The following is an 18,909-nucleotide window of genomic DNA, read 5'->3' on the forward strand; positions in this document are numbered from 1 at the left end:
CTACTGTTGGAGCCGTTAGAAACGCGTCGCGACTGAGCGTGAGCTAACTTGCCTATTCGGCATTGCTCTCGGACCTTCCCAACTACGAGACTATTTTGTGTACCTTCCTACTGTTGGAGCCGTTAGAAACGCGTCGCGACTGAGCGTGAGCTAACTTGCCTATTCGGCATTGCTCTCGGACCTTCCCAACTACGAGACTATTTTGTGTACCTTCTAACTACGGGCTGCGCGACCGTGTGACCCAAGCCCGTCCTGTCTTTAACGTCCCAGCGTCTACCGTCCTGTGCTTGTCCTCCGTCCTCTTAAATATAGTCTTCGACGTGTTGACCAGTGTTCGTCTACTGCCTGCCTGCGTGGTCCACGGCCCATTCATAACAAAAGTGGCGAGCCTGCCAGGATCCGCAGTTTAGAGAGGAGCCCTACTAGTGTTCTTCGCATTTCGCCGGCACATCAAAATGTATATAGCCGGACTGGAAAAAATAATGAAAGCCGGACAGGGGCTAGGCTTGACCGGCGAAGAGCTTCGGAACTACTTCGACAGCGAGCGCGAGAAACTTAAAGTGGAGTTAGCTCTGAACAGAGAGGCCAGGCGACTTGGCTTCGATGTTGCTGTATTAAGACAAAGTGGTTTGCCCAAAGAAGAGGAAAGGGATGCACTGAGGGAGTATGAGAAGAGGAAGGAAGAGGATGAACGAAGGATAGCCGCCCTCAAGAAGCAGATCGCCGCTCTGGAATCACGAGCATGCCTCGTTCGTCCTAAAGACCTATCTCTTCCCCCCGTACATGTGCCAGGCTCCGAACATAGCCCCCCAGCTTGTAGCTCAGTGCCAGTTCAACCAGAACTTGACTTACAAGCACCTGACACCAATGACGTTAACGCAGAAGGTCCTGAGACAGATGAGCCACAGGGTTCACTTCGTCCGGAAGCATGTTCAAATAACGGCCCGGAAGACATCATTCCAAAAGAACGCCAAGGTGGCAGCAGCGAGATGTTTTCGAGCTCACAAAGGCTACCGCGGAAACGAAAGAGCCGCAAGAAGACTGCGATGAACTCAGCCACGAAAGAATCTAAAACATCCGTCTGTACTCCGCATAGCCGCGTATCCCAAAAGCAAGATTGTCAAGGGCGTTTTAAGCATTGCAAGACTCGACGTTTGCCTAAGCTGAGTCGCAAAAGCAAATGCCATGTCATGCGCAAGATTGTCAAGGGCGTTTTAAGCATTGCAAGACTCGACGTTTGCCTAAGCTGAGTCGCAAAAGCAAATGCCATGTCATGCGCCACGCTGAGAGATTTTCAATCGGCTCATTATTTCGTAGGAGTCTAAGGATGTGCAACCTTTACACAGGATTAACCGCCGCTGTCGGGATACCTCCGCGAAGCCGTACGCAGGGTAAAACGACTTCACTCAAGCATCCGCGCAAACGGATTAAGATCAGACGCAAGCGGAGGAAAAAACCACGATTCCGCAAGAAACGTGACATGCTCATCACATGGCAATACAGCCCTGTTCCTACCGGATTAACTATGCATACACACTCTACTAAGAGGCGCAGGAATGGGAATCGCGGTGTGTTCCATAGCAGAGGGTCGTGCTGCCCGACGCGGAAGAGGCGCCGAGTGGTATAGGCAACCGTAGGCTCTTCTGGTGTAGACGCATGCAAGGATCTGGAAATGACTCTCAATGACAGTTTCCGGCTGTACATAGCTTTGTGCCCGTCTTCTTGGTCTTGTGGGGCACTTAAAGAGACGACGCCGTAGACTTTCCTGTTTCTGGTGACGTGCTTGAATTTTGGTGTGTGAACTGTTTTTTTTTCTACGAACACGGACACGGTGACTGTGCTATATGTCTTTGCTAGATGGATCAGTTTTTTTTTACCACCTCTTCGATAAGGAATCGCCTCCACCCTCATCAGCGTCTCCAGAATAGTTCTCCTAAGAACTTTCTGAAGAGGCTCGCCACTTTTGTAAAGAATGTTGGGCCGGGCCGCATAGAAAGTCACGAGCCTTGACTACTGTGTTCTCGCACACGCACACACAACATTATATTAGACAGATTAGACAGATTTAGTTGGGCGTTCCGGGCGTTAGCGTATTGCTGGGCGTAAAGCGGAGCGTACGCTCGTCGCGACGCGCCCATGGATAGTTTTAGTACAGCGTTTTTCGTAGCGTGCGCTAACGCTTGTGGCGCCACCTGTTGAACCTAACGCGAAGTACCCAAATTTAACCTTGCTGCGCCACCTGTTGAACCCAACGCGAAGTACCCAAATTTAACTTTTTTACGTGGCTAACCAAGGCAAACTGTAGCTGGACGGCGTTTTTTTTTTTTTTTTTTCAATGCGTTAACGCTGGTTTCGATTGTAAAAATCTTGCAAGTACGATAAAAAGTTCTCTTACCTTGATTCAGTATTAGGGAAAAATATGATACACCCGTCGCGATTGTTTTGCTCAACCGCGCGACGCCGAAGTTTTGAAGCAACACGCAGTACTCGGGATACTCACTTTATTCAGCTCTGAAATATGGCAGGACCATGCGACAAATACAACTGAGCATGGCATGCGACGCTAATGCGACGCGCAAAATGAAACAGCGGGTAGGCTGGCACGGCGGTTTAGTGATACGCTTCACCCGGGTGTAGCAACTCAATCAGATACACGATGCGTTCCTATTACTCACTTCCTCTTATTTGTGGAGTCCAACTACAAATCCTTCACGTTTCACACGGTAGCGCAACATCCTCGGCTCGCACCCGAAGGCGCGACGACGGCGCAGGCGAAAACTCTTGAATTCCCTAAATGGAGGCCGCCGATCTGCACCAACACTGCGCGCATTCCACCGCCGCGACACGCACACAAACACCGCCGCCCGCTTCGGGAGGCATCCAGGTTGTCCTTGGTCGCTCATTTCTGGTCTGCATGCCTGTTGGAACTGAAACGTTGTCGCCAAACGAGAAAAACACGCGACAGTCCACGTTTTCAGTCGGGGAACCTCCTGCCACGACCGGCCGCCGACATCGCCGAGGCAGCAGCCATTTTGAAAGCAAGGGGCCTCCCAGCAGGTCCGCAGCGCCCCGCAAGCGCCCCGGAGCGTGTACGCTCCCAGCCGTTGCGTGCGTAGCACCGCATCGCCGGGGCGTTTACGTAGCGTACTGCGCATGCGCAGTCGCGAGCCGCCCCGCCGGGGCGTACGCTCGTCCGGAGCGCGCGCCCAACTAAATCGCGCGCTCCGGACGAGCGTACGCCCCGGCGGGGCGGCTCGCGACTGCGCATGCGCAGTACGCTACGCAAACGCCCCGGCGATGCGGTGCTACGCACGCAACGGCTGGGAGCGTATGCTCCGGGGCGCTTGCGGGGCGCTGCGGACCTGCTGGGAGGCCCCTTGCTTTCAAAATGGCTGCTGCCTCGGCGATGTCGGCGGCTGGTCGTGGCAGGAGGTTCCCCGACTGAAAACGCGGACCGTCGCGTGTTTTTCTCGTTAGGCGACAACGTTTCAGTTCCAACAGGCATGCAGACCAGAAATGAGCGACCAAGGACAACCTGGATGGCTCCCGAAGCGGGCGGCGGTGTTTGTGTGCGTGTCGCGGCGGGGGAATGCGCGCAGTGTTGGTGCAGATCGGCGGCCTCCATTTAGGGAATTCAAGAATTTTCGCCTGCGCCGTCGTCGCGCCCTCGGGTGCGAGCCGGGGACGTTGCGCTACCGTGTGAAACGTGAAGGATTTGTAGTTGGACTCCACGAATAAGAGGAAGTGAGTAATAGGAACGCATCGTGTATCTTATTGAGTTGCTACACCCGGGTGAAGTGTATCACCAAACCGCCGTGCCAGCCTAACCGCTGTTTCATTTTGCGCGTCGCATTAGCGTCGCATGCCATGCTCAGTTGTATTTGTCGCATGGTCCTGCCATATTTCAGAGCTGAATAAAGTGAGTATCCCGAGCACTGCGTGTTGCTTCAAAACTTCGGCGTCGCGCGGTTGAGCAAAACAATCGCGACGGGTGCACATTTTTCCCTAATACTGAATCAAGGTAAGAGGGTATTTTTTATCGTACTTGCAAGATTTTCACAATCGAAACCAGCGTCAACGCATTAAAAAAAAAAAAAAAGAAACGCCGTCCAGCTACAGTTTGCCTTGGTTAGCCACGTAAAAAACGTTAAATTTGGGTACTTCGCGTTGGGTTCAACAGGTGGCGCCGCAAGGTTAAATTTGGGTACTTCGCGTTGGGTTCAACAGGTGACGCCACAAGCGTTAGCGCACGCTACGAAAAACGCTGTACTAAAACTATCCATGGGCGCGTCGCGACGAGCGTACGCTCCGCTTTACGCCCAGCAATACGCTAACGCCCGGAACGCCCAACTAAATCTGTCTATTAGCTGGATAATGGAGAAAGCCGGAACAGACACTGTAGCACACGAGCGAACTAGATGCGGGAAGATTCAAGTGCGGGAGACAGTACACAAAGTCATGAAGAAAGTCACGCGCTCACAGACGCCGATCGCGCGACGAGACGATCGCTGATGCGACGACGCGGAGACGTACTTCTCTGGAAGGCGACGGGGCAGACTAGTGAAGTCGATGAGGAGTTGTCCTCTCGCTGGCAGGGACGTGACGGTGGCCGATGGCTAGCGGCGGGACGGAAGTGCTTAGGCCTGCGCCATGCCGAGGCCTCGCTGCCCGCGCTCCCCGCCACCGGAACCACGATCACTCCCACGGGCGCAACACCTTCTTGTGGTCTCGTCGGCCGTTGTCTCGTTGACAGCCCGGGCGGTGGCTCAGACGGGAGAGCCGGCGACGGTCCTCGGGCCTACACCACGAGGGTGGCCGTCTTGCTGCCTCCGAAACGAACAGCTTCCGACGTCCTTCTTCTTCCCTGCTTCCTCGATACTGCTTTCTCTAGCGCGCACGTTACGCCACCGGTACCGGCGGATTGGCCCCCACTCTGCACGATCCCTTCACTACAAGGAGAATCGGTTTTTTGATGCATTGCTTGGAACTAATTTTACAGCTCGTTAAACTTTGCTGGCACCAGTGGCAAGGAACCATTTTGAGTGCCCTTTTCAAATACGAAAGTTTAAAATGAGCTGTAAAATTAGTTCCAAGTGGTGTATCAACATTTTCTTATTGCATTCACCAGGGTTCATAGTATTGGAAAATATAAAGATTACAGTTTTGTGACCAACACTGTTCTGTCTATTGTTCCTCCAAAAATGACTAATTATCTCTAATTATCTTGGGAACTAATTGACCGACTGAAAAAATAATGGCATATATGAAATTGCTGTAGAAAAAGCAGCACGATTGACCAGTTTTGCAAAGTTTACTTGAAAATTAAAAGAAGTTGTTTTAAGAGCAGTGTGCCCCCTTAAATCAAAGTGCGTCCACAATCCACATACCTAAATCCAAAATTGAAACTGGACCCGCCGCAGTGGCTCATGCTAAGGCGTTGCGCTGCTGAGCACGAGGTCGCGGGTTCGATTCCCGGCCGCGGCGGCCGCTTTTCTGATGGAGGCGAAAAGCAAAAACGCCCGTGTGTACGAGATTTCGGCGCACGTTAAAGATCCCCAGGTGGTCAAAATTAATCCGGAGCCCTCCACTACGGCGCGCCTCATCGCCTGCGTTGCGTCGGCGCGTTAAACCCTACAATCGATCAATCAACCAAAATTGAAACTGCCGAAGTCCAAAGCCAAAATATGTTTCAACTCACAGAAGTCTGCGTTATCTCTGTGCTACGAACCCAAAGCAAAATGCTGTGCGCCCCGAATGCGATGATAGCAAAATTTGGTAGAGGCTGGTTTCATAATGCGAGGGGCCCCGGTTCGATACCGACCACGAGACGCTTCTTTTCATTGTTGTTTTTTTTTTGAGGCGCACACCCTCAACACCTGCTCGTGGGCTCCTTTCCTCCTCGCCACTTTTCCCTCCCACTCCTTGGCCTCGCATTTTCACCCTCTGTACCTCGCCGATGATGATAGTTTTCTGGTAACGCTCCACGGCGGAACCGAGAGCCTAAACGGCTCTCCACTGTTAAAACCAGAATTGCTATTACGCCCATCTTGAGGGAGTCTGGTAAAGGCATCGAAAATGGCGTGCAGCTGTTTTTCCCTGAAACATCGTCATCGTGATTCCTCATCTCCGTAAAAGGCAGTTACAAGTAACGATCCTTCTCGTAAAGAGCAACTGCAAGTGTCATCCACTGCGTGTCGCATTTGAGATCACTTCAGAAGTGGGTGCCCATTTTTGTCTGTGAATGAAGCCATTAGCTGTCACCATTGTCCGTTTTGACTGCTTCAATAAAAATGGGAATTGGCCTGGAGCTTTTTTTTTTTTTTTGCTAAATTTATTTCTTCAAGACGGCTTTCGAGCAGTTATCGCTGTTAGTGTACACAATCTTCTGGCAAACTGAAAACATGTTTTACTATTCTCGGGTACAACCTCAAAGCGACAACAGAGGTTGCCCCCGTGCCTCATCACCGCAGCCAGCTGTTCCTCAGTGCAGTGCAAAGAGTGCATTACTGTGGGTGTCTTGAACGCGATTTCTTGGACTTAATCTGCTTACAAGCTACTGCAGTGACGCCAAGCAAAATACGCGAGGAAAAGCGGACGATGTAGCGCAGTAGGCGCAATCTCCTTTCGAAACGCACACGTTGACATTCGGGTCTGTCGCTTCAGCGGAGTGATAACACTGCACGAGCTGTTACTGCCGTTGTTAACTCGTGCCCGAGTATAATCCTTTTTGGTTCTTCACATTTTCGCGAAGTCACTTCTATTATTCGCGCAGAGTTTGTCTCCTGGAAGGATTGTTCTCGGGCCTCCATCTCCCTCCCCTTCTTCGTCGCCTTGCAGAGTGAGGCGGAAACGGCGGTGTCATGGAGCCCCACGGGTGGCAGGGTGGTGTCCTGGTGCCTGTCATCCTGCTGCTCGCCCTGCAAGTGCTGCCGTCAGGTACTGCCTTTCTCACCCCTCTGCCTCGTTTGGAGGCACCGCCGTGTTGTATTGGGCAACCGGGTAATTTTGTTGCATAGCGTTTCGTACTAATAATACCCGTGCCACACGTACGCGAAAAATGACATTAAATATTCAAGGCCTTAAGATACTGAATGACATTAATAGGGCGAGCCATGCTACACGGGAAAACGCAGAGGCATTCAATTTGTTAGGAACGATGGTGGTCATAGCAAAAAAGAGAAATTCACTCATATTTTAAAAGTCGTTAATGTAGAGAAAAACATCTTACAAAGGTTAAAATGTTTTTTTGTGGAAGAAAGGGTTACGAGAAATAGTGCTGCTTTCTTAATGTGAGCCGTTTCTAAAAGTGGCTTCAGCAGCTGCCGTCGCCTGCCAGCAGTAGCCAAATCCAAAAAATTCCAAACCGCGAGTGATGTGATGTTCTGCCTTTTGCCGCTGTTTTAGTGAACTTCGTCTTCTTCAAAACTTCGCCACCAAGAGTGCCCAAAAAACTGTCTTATTTCGAAGTTCAGCTACGTTTCCGCGTCAACACTCTAGTGCTGAGAGTTTCGCGATTCAATAAAGTTGTTTCTCTCTCTCTTGGTTTCATTTGGTGGTCATCACGTTCGCGAGTAGGCAGATTTAAGGCATTCGTGAAGGCGAATCAGTTGTGCGGAACTCCTTAAACCAAAAAGGGCATTAGAGCGAATGGCATTAGATTTTTTGTATGTAGCAGCGAATTAATGGCATGAGAACTTAAGGCATTAAGCACTTAATTTCATTTTTCGTGCACGTGTGGCGCGGGTGTAACACATCCTCTAGAGAAATCTGGCGCCAGTATCTAGGCGACCTGGGCTTTAGCAAGCGCACCATCGTGTACCGAGTAGAGGCGTTCCACCTGTTTTTGCCACTGCTTATTAACAGGCCAAAAGGTTGCGTGGGGCTGCAAAAAAAAACACACAATGATATAAAAATTATTTATAGCTGTTTAATTGTTAGAAAGAAGCAAGAACAATATTGTAAGGAATAATTAGGGGGGTTGGGGATACTGGTCTAGAGAACCGAAAATTTGCCAAAGAATCAATTTTCTGCATTAACAGTCTACAGGTCCCGAAGAATGTACCTGCAAAATATTATAGCTGTATCATAAGTATTCATAAAGTTGTCGCCCTTTGAAGTCGCCTAAATGACCGTTTTTGCCAATGTTTCGAAACTTTGTGCGCTGTTTTCTCGGAACCAATTTTTTTCCCCACGAGGTCAGCTGCCGGGTACAATATCTTGGGATGTACTGGTTTGATTTACATCATTTTTGCTGCATTCGAAAGCTTATGAACTGAAGAGTGCAATAAAACCACAAGAGTATAGAATTTCTTTTTGCTAGGACAAGATTTTATGTAGTTAGTGTTACAGAAACATTGGTTGATGACCTGATATCTATGAAGTTTACAGCATTTGCAGAAACAATGCTAAAATTACTGCTGTGGTATACTTGCACTCCCTGGTCTTTCTAGAGCATAAAGGGACAAAGCTATTCAACTGTTTCATAGATAGATAATGAAAACATTTTCCCGTATCGGGTGGCATAACATGCTGCACAAGCCTAAACTTGCACCCCATAGACGAAACCTGACCGCATATTAGTGCTCAGGATGTTAAAATACACTCAATCGGTAAATAAATTGCAAGCACATAGGTTTAAAAAATAACAAAATGTCCTCAGCACCGGTGTCCCCTCTTAAGGCTGCGTTATGAATAAAAATTTGGAGCCCCAAAAGCTTTATTTGTCAGGAATTAGAAGCTTCATGCAAGCCAAACAAGATGAATAAATGTTGCCCTTTCCTCGTTGATTTTGGCTTCAAGAGTGGAAAGAAGCCATGTGGCTAGCCAAGCCGAATAGGCAAGGAACGCTGCTACCTGCTATGCTTTGCACCCGTGTCGACACACGATTGGAGGGACTGATTTCCTTCGGGTATGGATTAGTACCGGAAATCTGTTTTGTGGTTTGACCGTAAAGACAGCTCATCGTTAGCTCGATTTACTGACCTCAGTGCTGATTGAGTGATTGATTGATTGATTGATTGATTGATTGATTGATTGATTGATTGATTGATTGATTGATTGATTGATTGATTGATTGATTGATTATTTTATTGGAGCAAGGAGGGCGTTTGCCATGCTGATAAGTGCCTCACTTTAATTATCAGATGTTTGGGGGCCAAAAATCGTATCTCATCCTAGCTTATCTTATCCTCTGGTATGTGAGTTGTTGTGTTGTATGGGAACACCTTCCTTCCCCCCCCCCCCCCCCTCTTGTGTAATTTTTTTTTTGTTGTTATCTGAAATATTTGGTAGATAAGTCACTCCTTCGTGGAAGTGCATGTCTCTGCTGTGTTGGCTCGGCAAAAATGCACTTCATTTGAAGGCATACGCATGCTTATGTTATAGTTAACCTTGTGAGCAAAGACTTTCTGTTTGTGTTTCAAAGCTGGTGGGGCAAGATCTCGGCGATAATTGCCGGGTTTGCGCACTAGCATGAAATGACAGCGCAAAACTGGAACAAAATCTCGGATCTAGCTGAACATGGTCTAAATTAATTTAAACTAGATTAAGATGGGAAATATGTAGTAGCAGAGATGTTACCTGGGCGTGAATGCTAGCTTGTGGGAACGCCTTGGATTGTTTATACCATCAGCTGTCGTCGCTGGATGGCCATGTGTTCAGGATACTATATGGTGTGGTTAACATTTACAGAAATACAAAAAAAAGTCCCTACACAGGAACAGATATGTACAGGGGTTAGATTGGCCAGTGCTTGATGAAAGAATAGCCAATCAACTGGATAATTGCAGTGGATCAGTAGTCAACAGTGAAAGCCTCAACACCCTTGTGTAGTCATCCCTAAAAAAAAAATTTTTTTTTTGTTTTGCCATTATTTAAGAACTGGTGTTATTGTCTGGCGAAGCAAGCAGGCAAGTAAAAAAGCATGGGGGCTCTTCCGGAAAGTGCCACACACGTGTGCGGAATGGCAGGGGCTACAACAAATCGGAAGGCCAAGTTGTGCCGTTCTGTCGTAGCAGCAAAACTGATTCTGTTACAAATGAACCTTGGACTGTGTTGCATTGGCACTCTGTACCTTCGCAGCAGATTAAGGGCGGCGGGAGGGGGATTTGTAGGAACTCCTCTGGGGAGACCCAAAATCAACACCGTAACCTGATTTTCTAGAAATACGTAGCAGTTTTCAGGTACCTTTATCATCATCATCATCATCATTGGGGGAGAAAGGAGAGAACTCTCTCTTTAGGTTGAGAGCATCATCAGACTCGCAAAAAATGGTGCCACCATCCTGCGTCGAAATGAAGGAATGAAGTGGAAGAGGAAAGATGCCTTCACTGATGTTGGAAACATTGCTGGTTGTCATCGTGAGCCAGTGTGGCTCCATAATATCCGTGCCACTACTAAAGATGCTAGGGAGGAGTAAAGAAATGCGGACTTCTTCAACATACTGTACAACTTCGCCTGAACAAAGTTCACTCGAGCCAACTTTTCAGCGAAACGAACTGTCGTGAAATTTTTCGCCATCGCGTCACTGCACCCACCATTATGAAAATATTTCAGTTGAAAGAACTTGACGTCCAACTCATTATTGCTTGAAAAGAAAACAGCGCGAAAACTTGGGTTGAAGTAGACGACAACCACGGCGCTAGTATAGTTGTCTTCTACTTTATGCAAGTTTTCGTGCACTGTTTTTTAAGAGTTGAAAGAGCCTTTCGTATGGGAAAGTTCAGTTTAACAAACTTCTCTCGCCGGCAACCCGTCAAGCATGCTCCATTTATTTCCCCGTGTGTGTGTCTGTCTGCCGCAGTGGCCGACTGCCAACATGACGACCTGAGTGACTACACTGAGCACACGGAACCGGTGTACGGTGCCACGAACAAGGACACCTACGGGGAGGGCGAGACGGTGCAGTACATGTGTCAGGGCGGCTTCTACCCCAAGGCACCGGGACCCGTGACCCAGTACCGGACTGCCGTCTGCCGCAATGGCCGCTGGGACAAGAGTGGTCAGAGTCCACTGACTTGCGTGGGTGAGTGGTGGGTGCGGAGGGGGGAGGAGCAGAAGTCTTTTTTAAGTGCAGAGCAATTTAGGGGCTCGCCTTGTCGTTGTAGCTCACTCGTTGGACCCAAGTAGAGTCACGCAGCGTTCTGTCGTAGCGGCTGTCGTCGTGGCGTAACCCAGAGGCTTCAAAAGCCAAATGGTTTATATAGTCATAAGCGTTCGAAACTCGTGAACCGCTGGCGCTTGTCATACATCTCCCCGTTGTTTAGCGCAAAGAAAACTGCAGGTGCAGTTGAGGCAAAATATACGTAATTAAGCGGCAGCGCCCGCATTCATTTAGTTGGAAGGCTGGTGAAGTTGGTTTTTACGATAGTAAGCGAAAAAAATGTGGCAGTGCAACGCTGACATATGTGGGAGGGAAAGCAAGCGCAAAGAGAACAGAACTCTCGCTGATGCAGTTTCAGGCAGGGGGTGCGGCGAGCACTGCGAAGGCGGGAAATTTGAATTGCATTGGGTGTTGGCAGTGAGCGGATAACGGCGCTACAGCCCATTATGGCGAACCACTGCTCTACACCTCGGACAGCTTTCACATTGAGTGGAACGGCTTCAATTTTTTTCCCGTCCATGTCAGCTGCTTAGCGGTCATGTAGCTCTAATTGGTAATTGAGTGCTGTTGGATGAGTGCCAAGTTCCAAGGCCAAGGCTTATGTCCCCTTGGTTCCATCTAAGGCCCTCCTCTGTTCTTTCTCTCAGGCAGCTTGGGCTTTCTCTCTTGTGTTCATCGTCTTTGTCTTTTTGCAATAAACTCACGGGGCCTCCGAGAATCTCGCATACAGTTCCTTCCTTCTTATGGCATCCGGTGAAGAAGTGCCTTACGACTGTCCCTGGTATCTCACTCTCCCGTCATGTTCTACTGCTTTTCTTTCTCTTTCTCGTCTTGCACTGCCGTGCTGCGCCAGTCCTTATTGCTGCACTTCTGTCTCCTGCTGACGCTGTGTTGTACTGTCATCTGTGCACTTGCTAAGCCGCTCGCCATCTATGCTCCCCAGCCCTGTACCGCAGGCCGACAGGTCTTTCCTGGTTGACATCCGGCTACCGTATTTACTCGAATCTAACGCGCCCTCGATTGTAATGCGCACCCGTTTTTTTTTTGCGGTCCGAAGAAGAAAAAACACTATGTCCTCGATTGTAACGCGCACTAGACTTTCAATATTGAATACAAAAGTGCAACTTTTTCTCACTTGGAGCAAGCAAGGTTTATTGCAAAGGTGGCAGGAAATGAAATTTGCCAGTTATTGCCGGCAAGACAGTCACCACGACAACGGTCCGGGGCAGCGCCGTCGCTGCCTCGGCCGCTCTGTCATTACTACAGTCAAACCCCGCTACAACGAACTCCGCTTCGACGAAATTTCCACTTCAACAAAATGTTTCCAATTCCCCGTCAGCTAGCCATAGAAGTCAATGCAACGAAGTCCTCGCCACAACGAACCATTTGTCAGGCTTGCTTTCCCTTCAACGAAATTTTCGATGATTTGGGCTGGGTTTGAACCATTATTTTACAATTAAATAAGCATAGCGCCAGCTATCTGTAACTTTTTATGCATCCAGGACGCTTAGTTTCACCGAAAACATGCGTCGTGCGCCCACACCGCCACCCAAAACAAAACAAACTGATAGCGGACGCCGTTGTTTGATGGTGGTAACGATGTGGCTGGCCGTCTTTACATGAGGTGGAGGCCAAGTTCACCAAGCCGGAGCTACAGCCAATCCGTATCCCGTTGAAATCGCACGAATGTGCCCCGCTGCTGACACGGCACCGTCATGTATGCGTTGTGAGCAGCTTTCCTTGCCATTTTCCTTCTACCATTCTTCATAGCCAAGAGCAAAAATCATGTGTGCGTGTTTGGTCTTGAAGCCAAGTCATCTTATATTAGTCGCGAGCGCGCGGTCATGTTAAATGCAAGCGCGCGCGTCTTGCCTGCCAACGTCAGTAGCTGCCGTGCTTGGTCAGAGGATAAGATAACGGCACTGCTCCTTCCACAAGCGAGAGGGGGCTTCCGACGGCCTGGCAGCTATCTGCAAATAATCAGCTCAGGAGATACACCTTGTTGTACAGCAATACGTTTTGCGCCTGCATTTCTTCACCCCCCTCCGAAACGCGTTCTTTGCGTGCAGTGAAAAAACAGGTAGCCATTGGTATGTTTGTTATCCGAATAAACGTGACGTTATTGCGCGTCACTACTTTTTCTAAACATTGTATTACGCTGCCAATGATACGGAAACATACGGGGCTATTTTTCTGGCATTTCCGTGTTGTGTTGGGGCAAATATTTCCCCTCAACGAATTCTCGCTTCAACGAAATTTTTCGCATGTCCCGTCAATTTCGCTGTAGCGGGATTCAACTGTAGTCTATGAGGAGCTCGCTGCTGCTGCACGTACTCTGCCAGCCGGTCTTCTATTTGGGGATATCGCCCCCTCTTTGGTCTGCTGCACCCTTTCCGTGTCCCCTTTCTTGCGAAGATTTTCTCTTTCTGTTTGCGCCTGTCCCGCACGCAAGTGTCCGGAACACTGAACGCATGCGACGCGGCCCTATTTCCTTCGCTTTCCGCGCCCAAGATTACTTTCTTCTTAAACGCAGCATCGTGGTGAACCCGCCGTGCCTTCGCAGTGCGAAATTCTATGGCGAAAAGAACAGAGGAACGGAAAAAAGGACTAGACAACAAAGGCGAACATGCGCCGACTACGAAGCGCTGGCTACGCGTTCGGTAGTCAAGCAGCCATCTTGAAACGTCAATGGCGATACGGCGCTGCAATTTTGAGTTGTACTCGATTGTAACGCGCATGCAATTTTGGGACCCTATTTTTCCGGAAAAAAAAGGTGCACGTTAGATTCGAGTAACTGCCGTCCGTTTCACCGTGGTGCCAACAACTTGCGAGGTGGTGTATGCGTCATAGTGTTCACTGTCACTTGAAATGGTGCGACTCTAAGCATTATCGCCGCCCTGCCATGTTCTGCGGTCACAAATGTGCCTGCATGTGTGCGTGTGTCTTGCTGTTCAGACAAGCATGGAGCTGAGGGAAGCAGCTTAATTGTTAAGTGAGCTGACATTTCAGTTTCACCGACGCGAGGTGCCAATGTGTATGCTGACTGGTTGTAGAAGTGTTCGAACTTCATTTGTGACTGCAAGCAACTCTCGTTGCACTCTAGCATCGTGCAGGCATGTCTCTAGAAGGAGGCTTTTGCTTCTGGCCTGCGTACCTGCTAGCTCACTGACGCTTGCTCATTTGCACATTCACGTTTCGATTTCGCCAGTGTCACGCACAACTATGCATGCTAATTGATTTGTAACACGTGGCCAAACTCCAGACAGAGGCACAAATCAGGCAACTTCGTAACGGTGCTCAGTCCAAAGACTTGGCCCACAACTCTGTTGAAGCTTAGTTTGATAACATCGCTAGGACAGGACACGGAGAAGGTGACACGAGACTGGGCGCTGACTAAAAAGGAGCACGATTACCTAAGTCATTGATTGTAATCTTAGCGCATGTGCATTTTTGTAGCGACAAGCCCTTGCCTTCGCAATTTTATTATTTTGTATGTTTTATTGTTTTTATTTCCCGGGGCTGCGGCGAAATAAACCCTTTGTTGTTAGTCAGCGCCCAGTCTCGTGTCGCCTTCTCTGTGTCCTGTCCTAGCGCTGTTATCAAACTAAGTATGTACCGACAAGCCCGCATTAACGCAGTTTTTCTGTTGAAGCTATTGCTGTGTTTGACGTGCTTCCATTGTTGCCACAGATCTTTGTTATCAGTGTGCATGCTTTTGCCGCTGCATGTGCATGTCCACACTAGTTTCGTTGTAAGGCCTGCTGTTACCAAACCACGGGTTGGAAGGCTCAGTCGTTAGTGAGAGTGACTTGGAAGGACTCGCAAGAGCAAGCGCCACTCACACTCAAATGTGACTCAAGTGGGGACTGATGTGGGAGCTCCACTCAAAGGGAGCAGCACCTTTCATCCCAAGTTGTGAGTTTGAGTGGTGCTCAAACTCCTGAGTGCACGTAAAGGGGGGGACACTGCTCTTAAAACAGCTCCTTTTAATTTATCAGTAAACTCTGCAAAGCTTGGAAATCTTGCGGCTTTTTTCCCCACTGATTTCAAATATGCCATTATTTTTTTGATTAAGTCAATTAGTTCCCAAGATAATTACAGATAGTCATTTATGGAGGAACAATAGACGAAACAGCGTTAGTCGTAGAACTGTAATCTATATATTTTCCAATACTATGAACCCTGGTGAGTGCAGTAACCGGAGCGGTCCGCTTGGAACTAATTTCACAGCTCACTAAACTTTGGTGGCACCAGTAGCAAGGAATCATTTTGAATGCCCATTTCAAACGCCAAAGTTTAATGAGCTGTCAAATTAGTTCCAAGCGGTGCATCAGAAAGCCGATTCATATTGCGCTTATAATATTCATAATATTGGAAAATGTAAAGATTACAGTTTTATGACCAACAACACTGTTTTGTCTAATGTTCCCCCAAAAAGGACTAATTATCTCTAATTATCTTTAGAACTAATTGAATTGCTCAAAAAATAATGCCATATTTGAAATCAGTGGTGAAAAAATTCCCGCGCCTTCCCGCGAGGGGAACACGAGTAAATGCAGAGCATTGGGGCCTCAGTACTGATTGAAGGCAGTGTTGCTTCCATCGCTTCTTCCGTGATGCTGGAGCAGCAGACACGAGTAAACGTGGGCACGAGCGTCAACCAAGGAAGGAAGGAAGGAAGGAGCAACACAGTGAGGGAAACACGAGCGACCGCTAGCCGCTATATTTGCAGCGCGCGCAGTAGAGGGAGAGCAGTACGGGGGGGAGAGCGCGCATGCGCAAGCAGCGCGCGGCCTTCCACGCCCCACCGCGCTGCTATCACGCACCTGTTAGGCCGAGACCGCGACGGAGCGAACGGGCTGACTACGACGCATGCGCGCGCCAGCTGCTGTTGAGAGAGAGGAGGGAAGGAGAGGCGCACCTGCTGCGGACGCGGAACTGTTGACACCGTCCGACGCAGGAACAGGCGAGGCTAAGAAATGCTCTGCATTTAAAAAGCAGCAAGTCTGGCCAGTTTTGCAGTTTACTTGAAAATTAACAGGAGCTGTTTTAAGAGCATTAAGTGGGGTTCGCAGCGAGTGGCGCTGTCACTCGTGGGTCCATCCCAAGTACCTGTCACTCATGAGTGGTCAGCGAGTGCACGCATGCGCAAGCCTGCCGACCTGCGTATGAAAGCCTCGCCACAGTGCACCTAGAGCGACTAATCTCCCACGCAGCGGTGCATGCTATCTGCCGCCCTTGCCCGAGGTGCATGCTGACAGTTGGGCAGGGCCTGCTCAACTCTGTTTCCCGGTGTTGCTCCTTGCATTAGGCCGGCCACAACTTCCGCAAGGATGTGTGGAGCCGCACTTTCCGCACGGCCGGATCATAGGGCCCGGCCGTCACAGTGTCGGCAGCGTCGTCTACCACGACTTTGACGCCATCGCCATCTTCGACTGCGACGACGGACAGAGAACGTCGGCCAGGTGCCTGCAGTCAGGGGACTGGAGCAGCAAGCCGCCCACGTGCACCGTGCTGACAAGTCCGTCGACTTTTGTCTTTTTTAAAGACGATAGTCTTTCTTGGGCTACTTAAACTTGGAAATTTTGGTCTGTCTGTATGTCTGTCTGCCTGTCTGCCACTCGATTCAGCCAGCTGGCCAAAGCAACACAGATGCTGCGCAGTAGGTTTATATAACTACAGCCACATTTAAACGTTTAAGCCTGGTGTCAGTGTTCATGCTTGTCAACATTGTTGAACATGAACAAGACATTACGCAAATACAGGCAGTAAATCAATACATAAGAGGTATTTCCAGTGTTCATTTAGCAAAAAATTCATGGATGCTTGGTTTTTGCGATAGCAAATGAAATACTACATCAACGGCAGAAAACCGTCGCCTGCTGTTGCCAGCGCTACCCCCTGGCGGCAATAGCAAATCAAACGGCAACGGCAACGAAAGGTTCCACTAGATGGGATCCACGTTCCGCTTGCAACGCTCGTGGAGTAGAGCTACGTGGTTCTATAAACGTTGTAGTAGGGTGCCTCAGTTCACGCGCATCTCTGCCGTACGGCAGCGCTGGCATCGAGGCACCCGACTTGGAGCAGTGGAAGGCGGTAAATTTAAATTGACTTGAGCGAACCTCTAGCGTGTTATCTTGGGAGGAAGGAGACGGGAGAGTACCAGCATGAGAGGTCAGCAGGAAAGAGAAGGGAAGCAATCACTTGGCAGGGCGCCAGTGGACTATCGTCTTTCAACGACATTTGAAACGAAAGGAACAGATATGCTGCCATCTTTTTTAAAGCGGGACCAGCTTTTTTTTTCACTGGCCGCTCGCGAAACTTTACATTGGCCTATGAATCGTGTGATGATCTGTTGTTCAGTCTCTGTAGAGCTGTGACTTGGATTGACGGAAGATGCTGGAGTTTAGTGTTGAGTGTATTTGACAGAGAGGGTGTTATTCCATTTTCAGCGAGAAAAACTACAGGCGAGAGAGTACTGGTATTTTAGCGGCAGTTATATTTGAAGGAAGTAATATACAGCAGCGAGGCAAATATTGAAAAGTTGAATTGAGAATTCGTCGCGCGAAACATCAAATGAATTGTGTGTATGGGGGCCTGCTTGTGCTTCGAGTAATTACGTTAGCGCACAGTGCTTGGGGTGCAGCACGGGCTACAGATATTGGCATCTGTTTGAATCAGTTGGGCAGGTTAAGCTTGCAGTGAAAGATACTATGAGCCAGAAACTCGCAGTGAAGCCCATCTTCTTCGATATCCTAGGTTGTCTATACGAGCCATGACTGCTTCATGTCATGCTCTGCATTTATTGACCTCACGAAAGCAAAGTTCAGTTTTGCTGAGGCGGGTCTTACATGTGCGCCTTTATTCATGGACTGTATGGGTACTGTTCATCTTGAAGGTGGAAGCGCTCACAAAACAGGGACGAAAGTAGAAAAAACATAGACAACACGGCGCTACTTTCTACTTTTTTTTTTCTACTTTCGTTCCTGTTTTGTGAGCGCTTCCACCTTCAAGATGAACAGCTACCAACTAGCCCAATTGTCCGTTCTACTGTATGGGTACCCCTTGAATTCCAGTCCAGGTTTCTGATTGTATGAATGCAACATTAAGTTTCTCTCTCAATTGCCCCAAATTTCTCCAGCAGCGGCAGCGTTTTCTGGATTTCTAGAAAGGAAAAAAAAAAAAAAAACAGAGGAGTGTCTCTAGCATTGGTTGCACGAACAGATACCTGTGAAAGGTGGAGCTTGTAGGCCATAAATGTTTCAGTTGGCTTTCAAGCAACTTTGGTTCCTGAGCTTAAGGGGGGACACTGGTCTTGAAGACACTTTTGTTATTTTTGAACCAATCTCCTTGAAATTTGCACATTAAGTGTGCTTTAGCATCCTGAGCACAAATAGGCAGTCAGTTTTCATCTATATACTAAGTTCAGAGTTTTGCAACACATTATGTCATTCCATTTCGGGCAATTTTTTAATTATCTGCGTATGATATACTTGAATAATTCTTGTTCCTTTGTGCTCTAGAAGGACCAGGGAGTGCAACTATACCACAGCAGTAATTTTATCACTGTTTCTGCAATTGCTCTGAACTTATGAAATGTCAGGTCATCAATTATCAATGTTTTCGTAAAATAAAATGCATAAAAAATTGTACTGGTACAAAGAAATTTTATATTTTTCTGGTTTTATTGCACTGTTCAGTTCTTAAGCTTTCAAATGCAGCAAGAATGACGCAAATCCGACCAGTACATCCCAAGATATTGTGCCCGGCAGTTGACCTCATGGGAAAAAAACTGGTTTTGAGAAAAC

The 18,909-nt window shown here is 48.5% G+C and overlaps 1 protein-coding gene across 4 annotated transcripts in view; it reads left to right on the forward strand.

Moving 5' to 3' along the window:
• Positions 1-18,909, forward strand: part of LOC144158723 (P-selectin-like) — a 58,051-nt gene that overhangs the window by 9,912 nt on the left and 29,230 nt on the right. For 3 of the 4 annotated variants that reach the window (XM_077689805.1, XM_077689803.1, XM_077689804.1), the window contains exons 2-4: positions 6,838-6,936; positions 10,802-11,023; positions 16,413-16,622. In XM_077689805.1, the coding sequence (XP_077545931.1) occupies positions 6,861-6,936; positions 10,802-11,023; positions 16,413-16,622 (508 nt within the window). In that variant the 5' untranslated portion in view covers positions 6,838-6,860. The remainder of the gene's footprint in view (positions 1-6,837; positions 6,937-10,801; positions 11,024-16,412; positions 16,623-18,909) is intronic. The other variant, XM_077689806.1, reaches the window with a different exon arrangement.

This window comes from Haemaphysalis longicornis, unplaced genomic scaffold (assembly GCF_048455015.1).
Source record: "Haemaphysalis longicornis isolate Haplotype H1 unplaced genomic scaffold, Haemaphysalis longicornis Haplotype H1 scaffold_10, whole genome shotgun sequence".
Classification (NCBI taxonomy): domain Eukaryota; kingdom Metazoa; phylum Arthropoda; class Arachnida; order Ixodida; family Ixodidae; genus Haemaphysalis; species Haemaphysalis longicornis.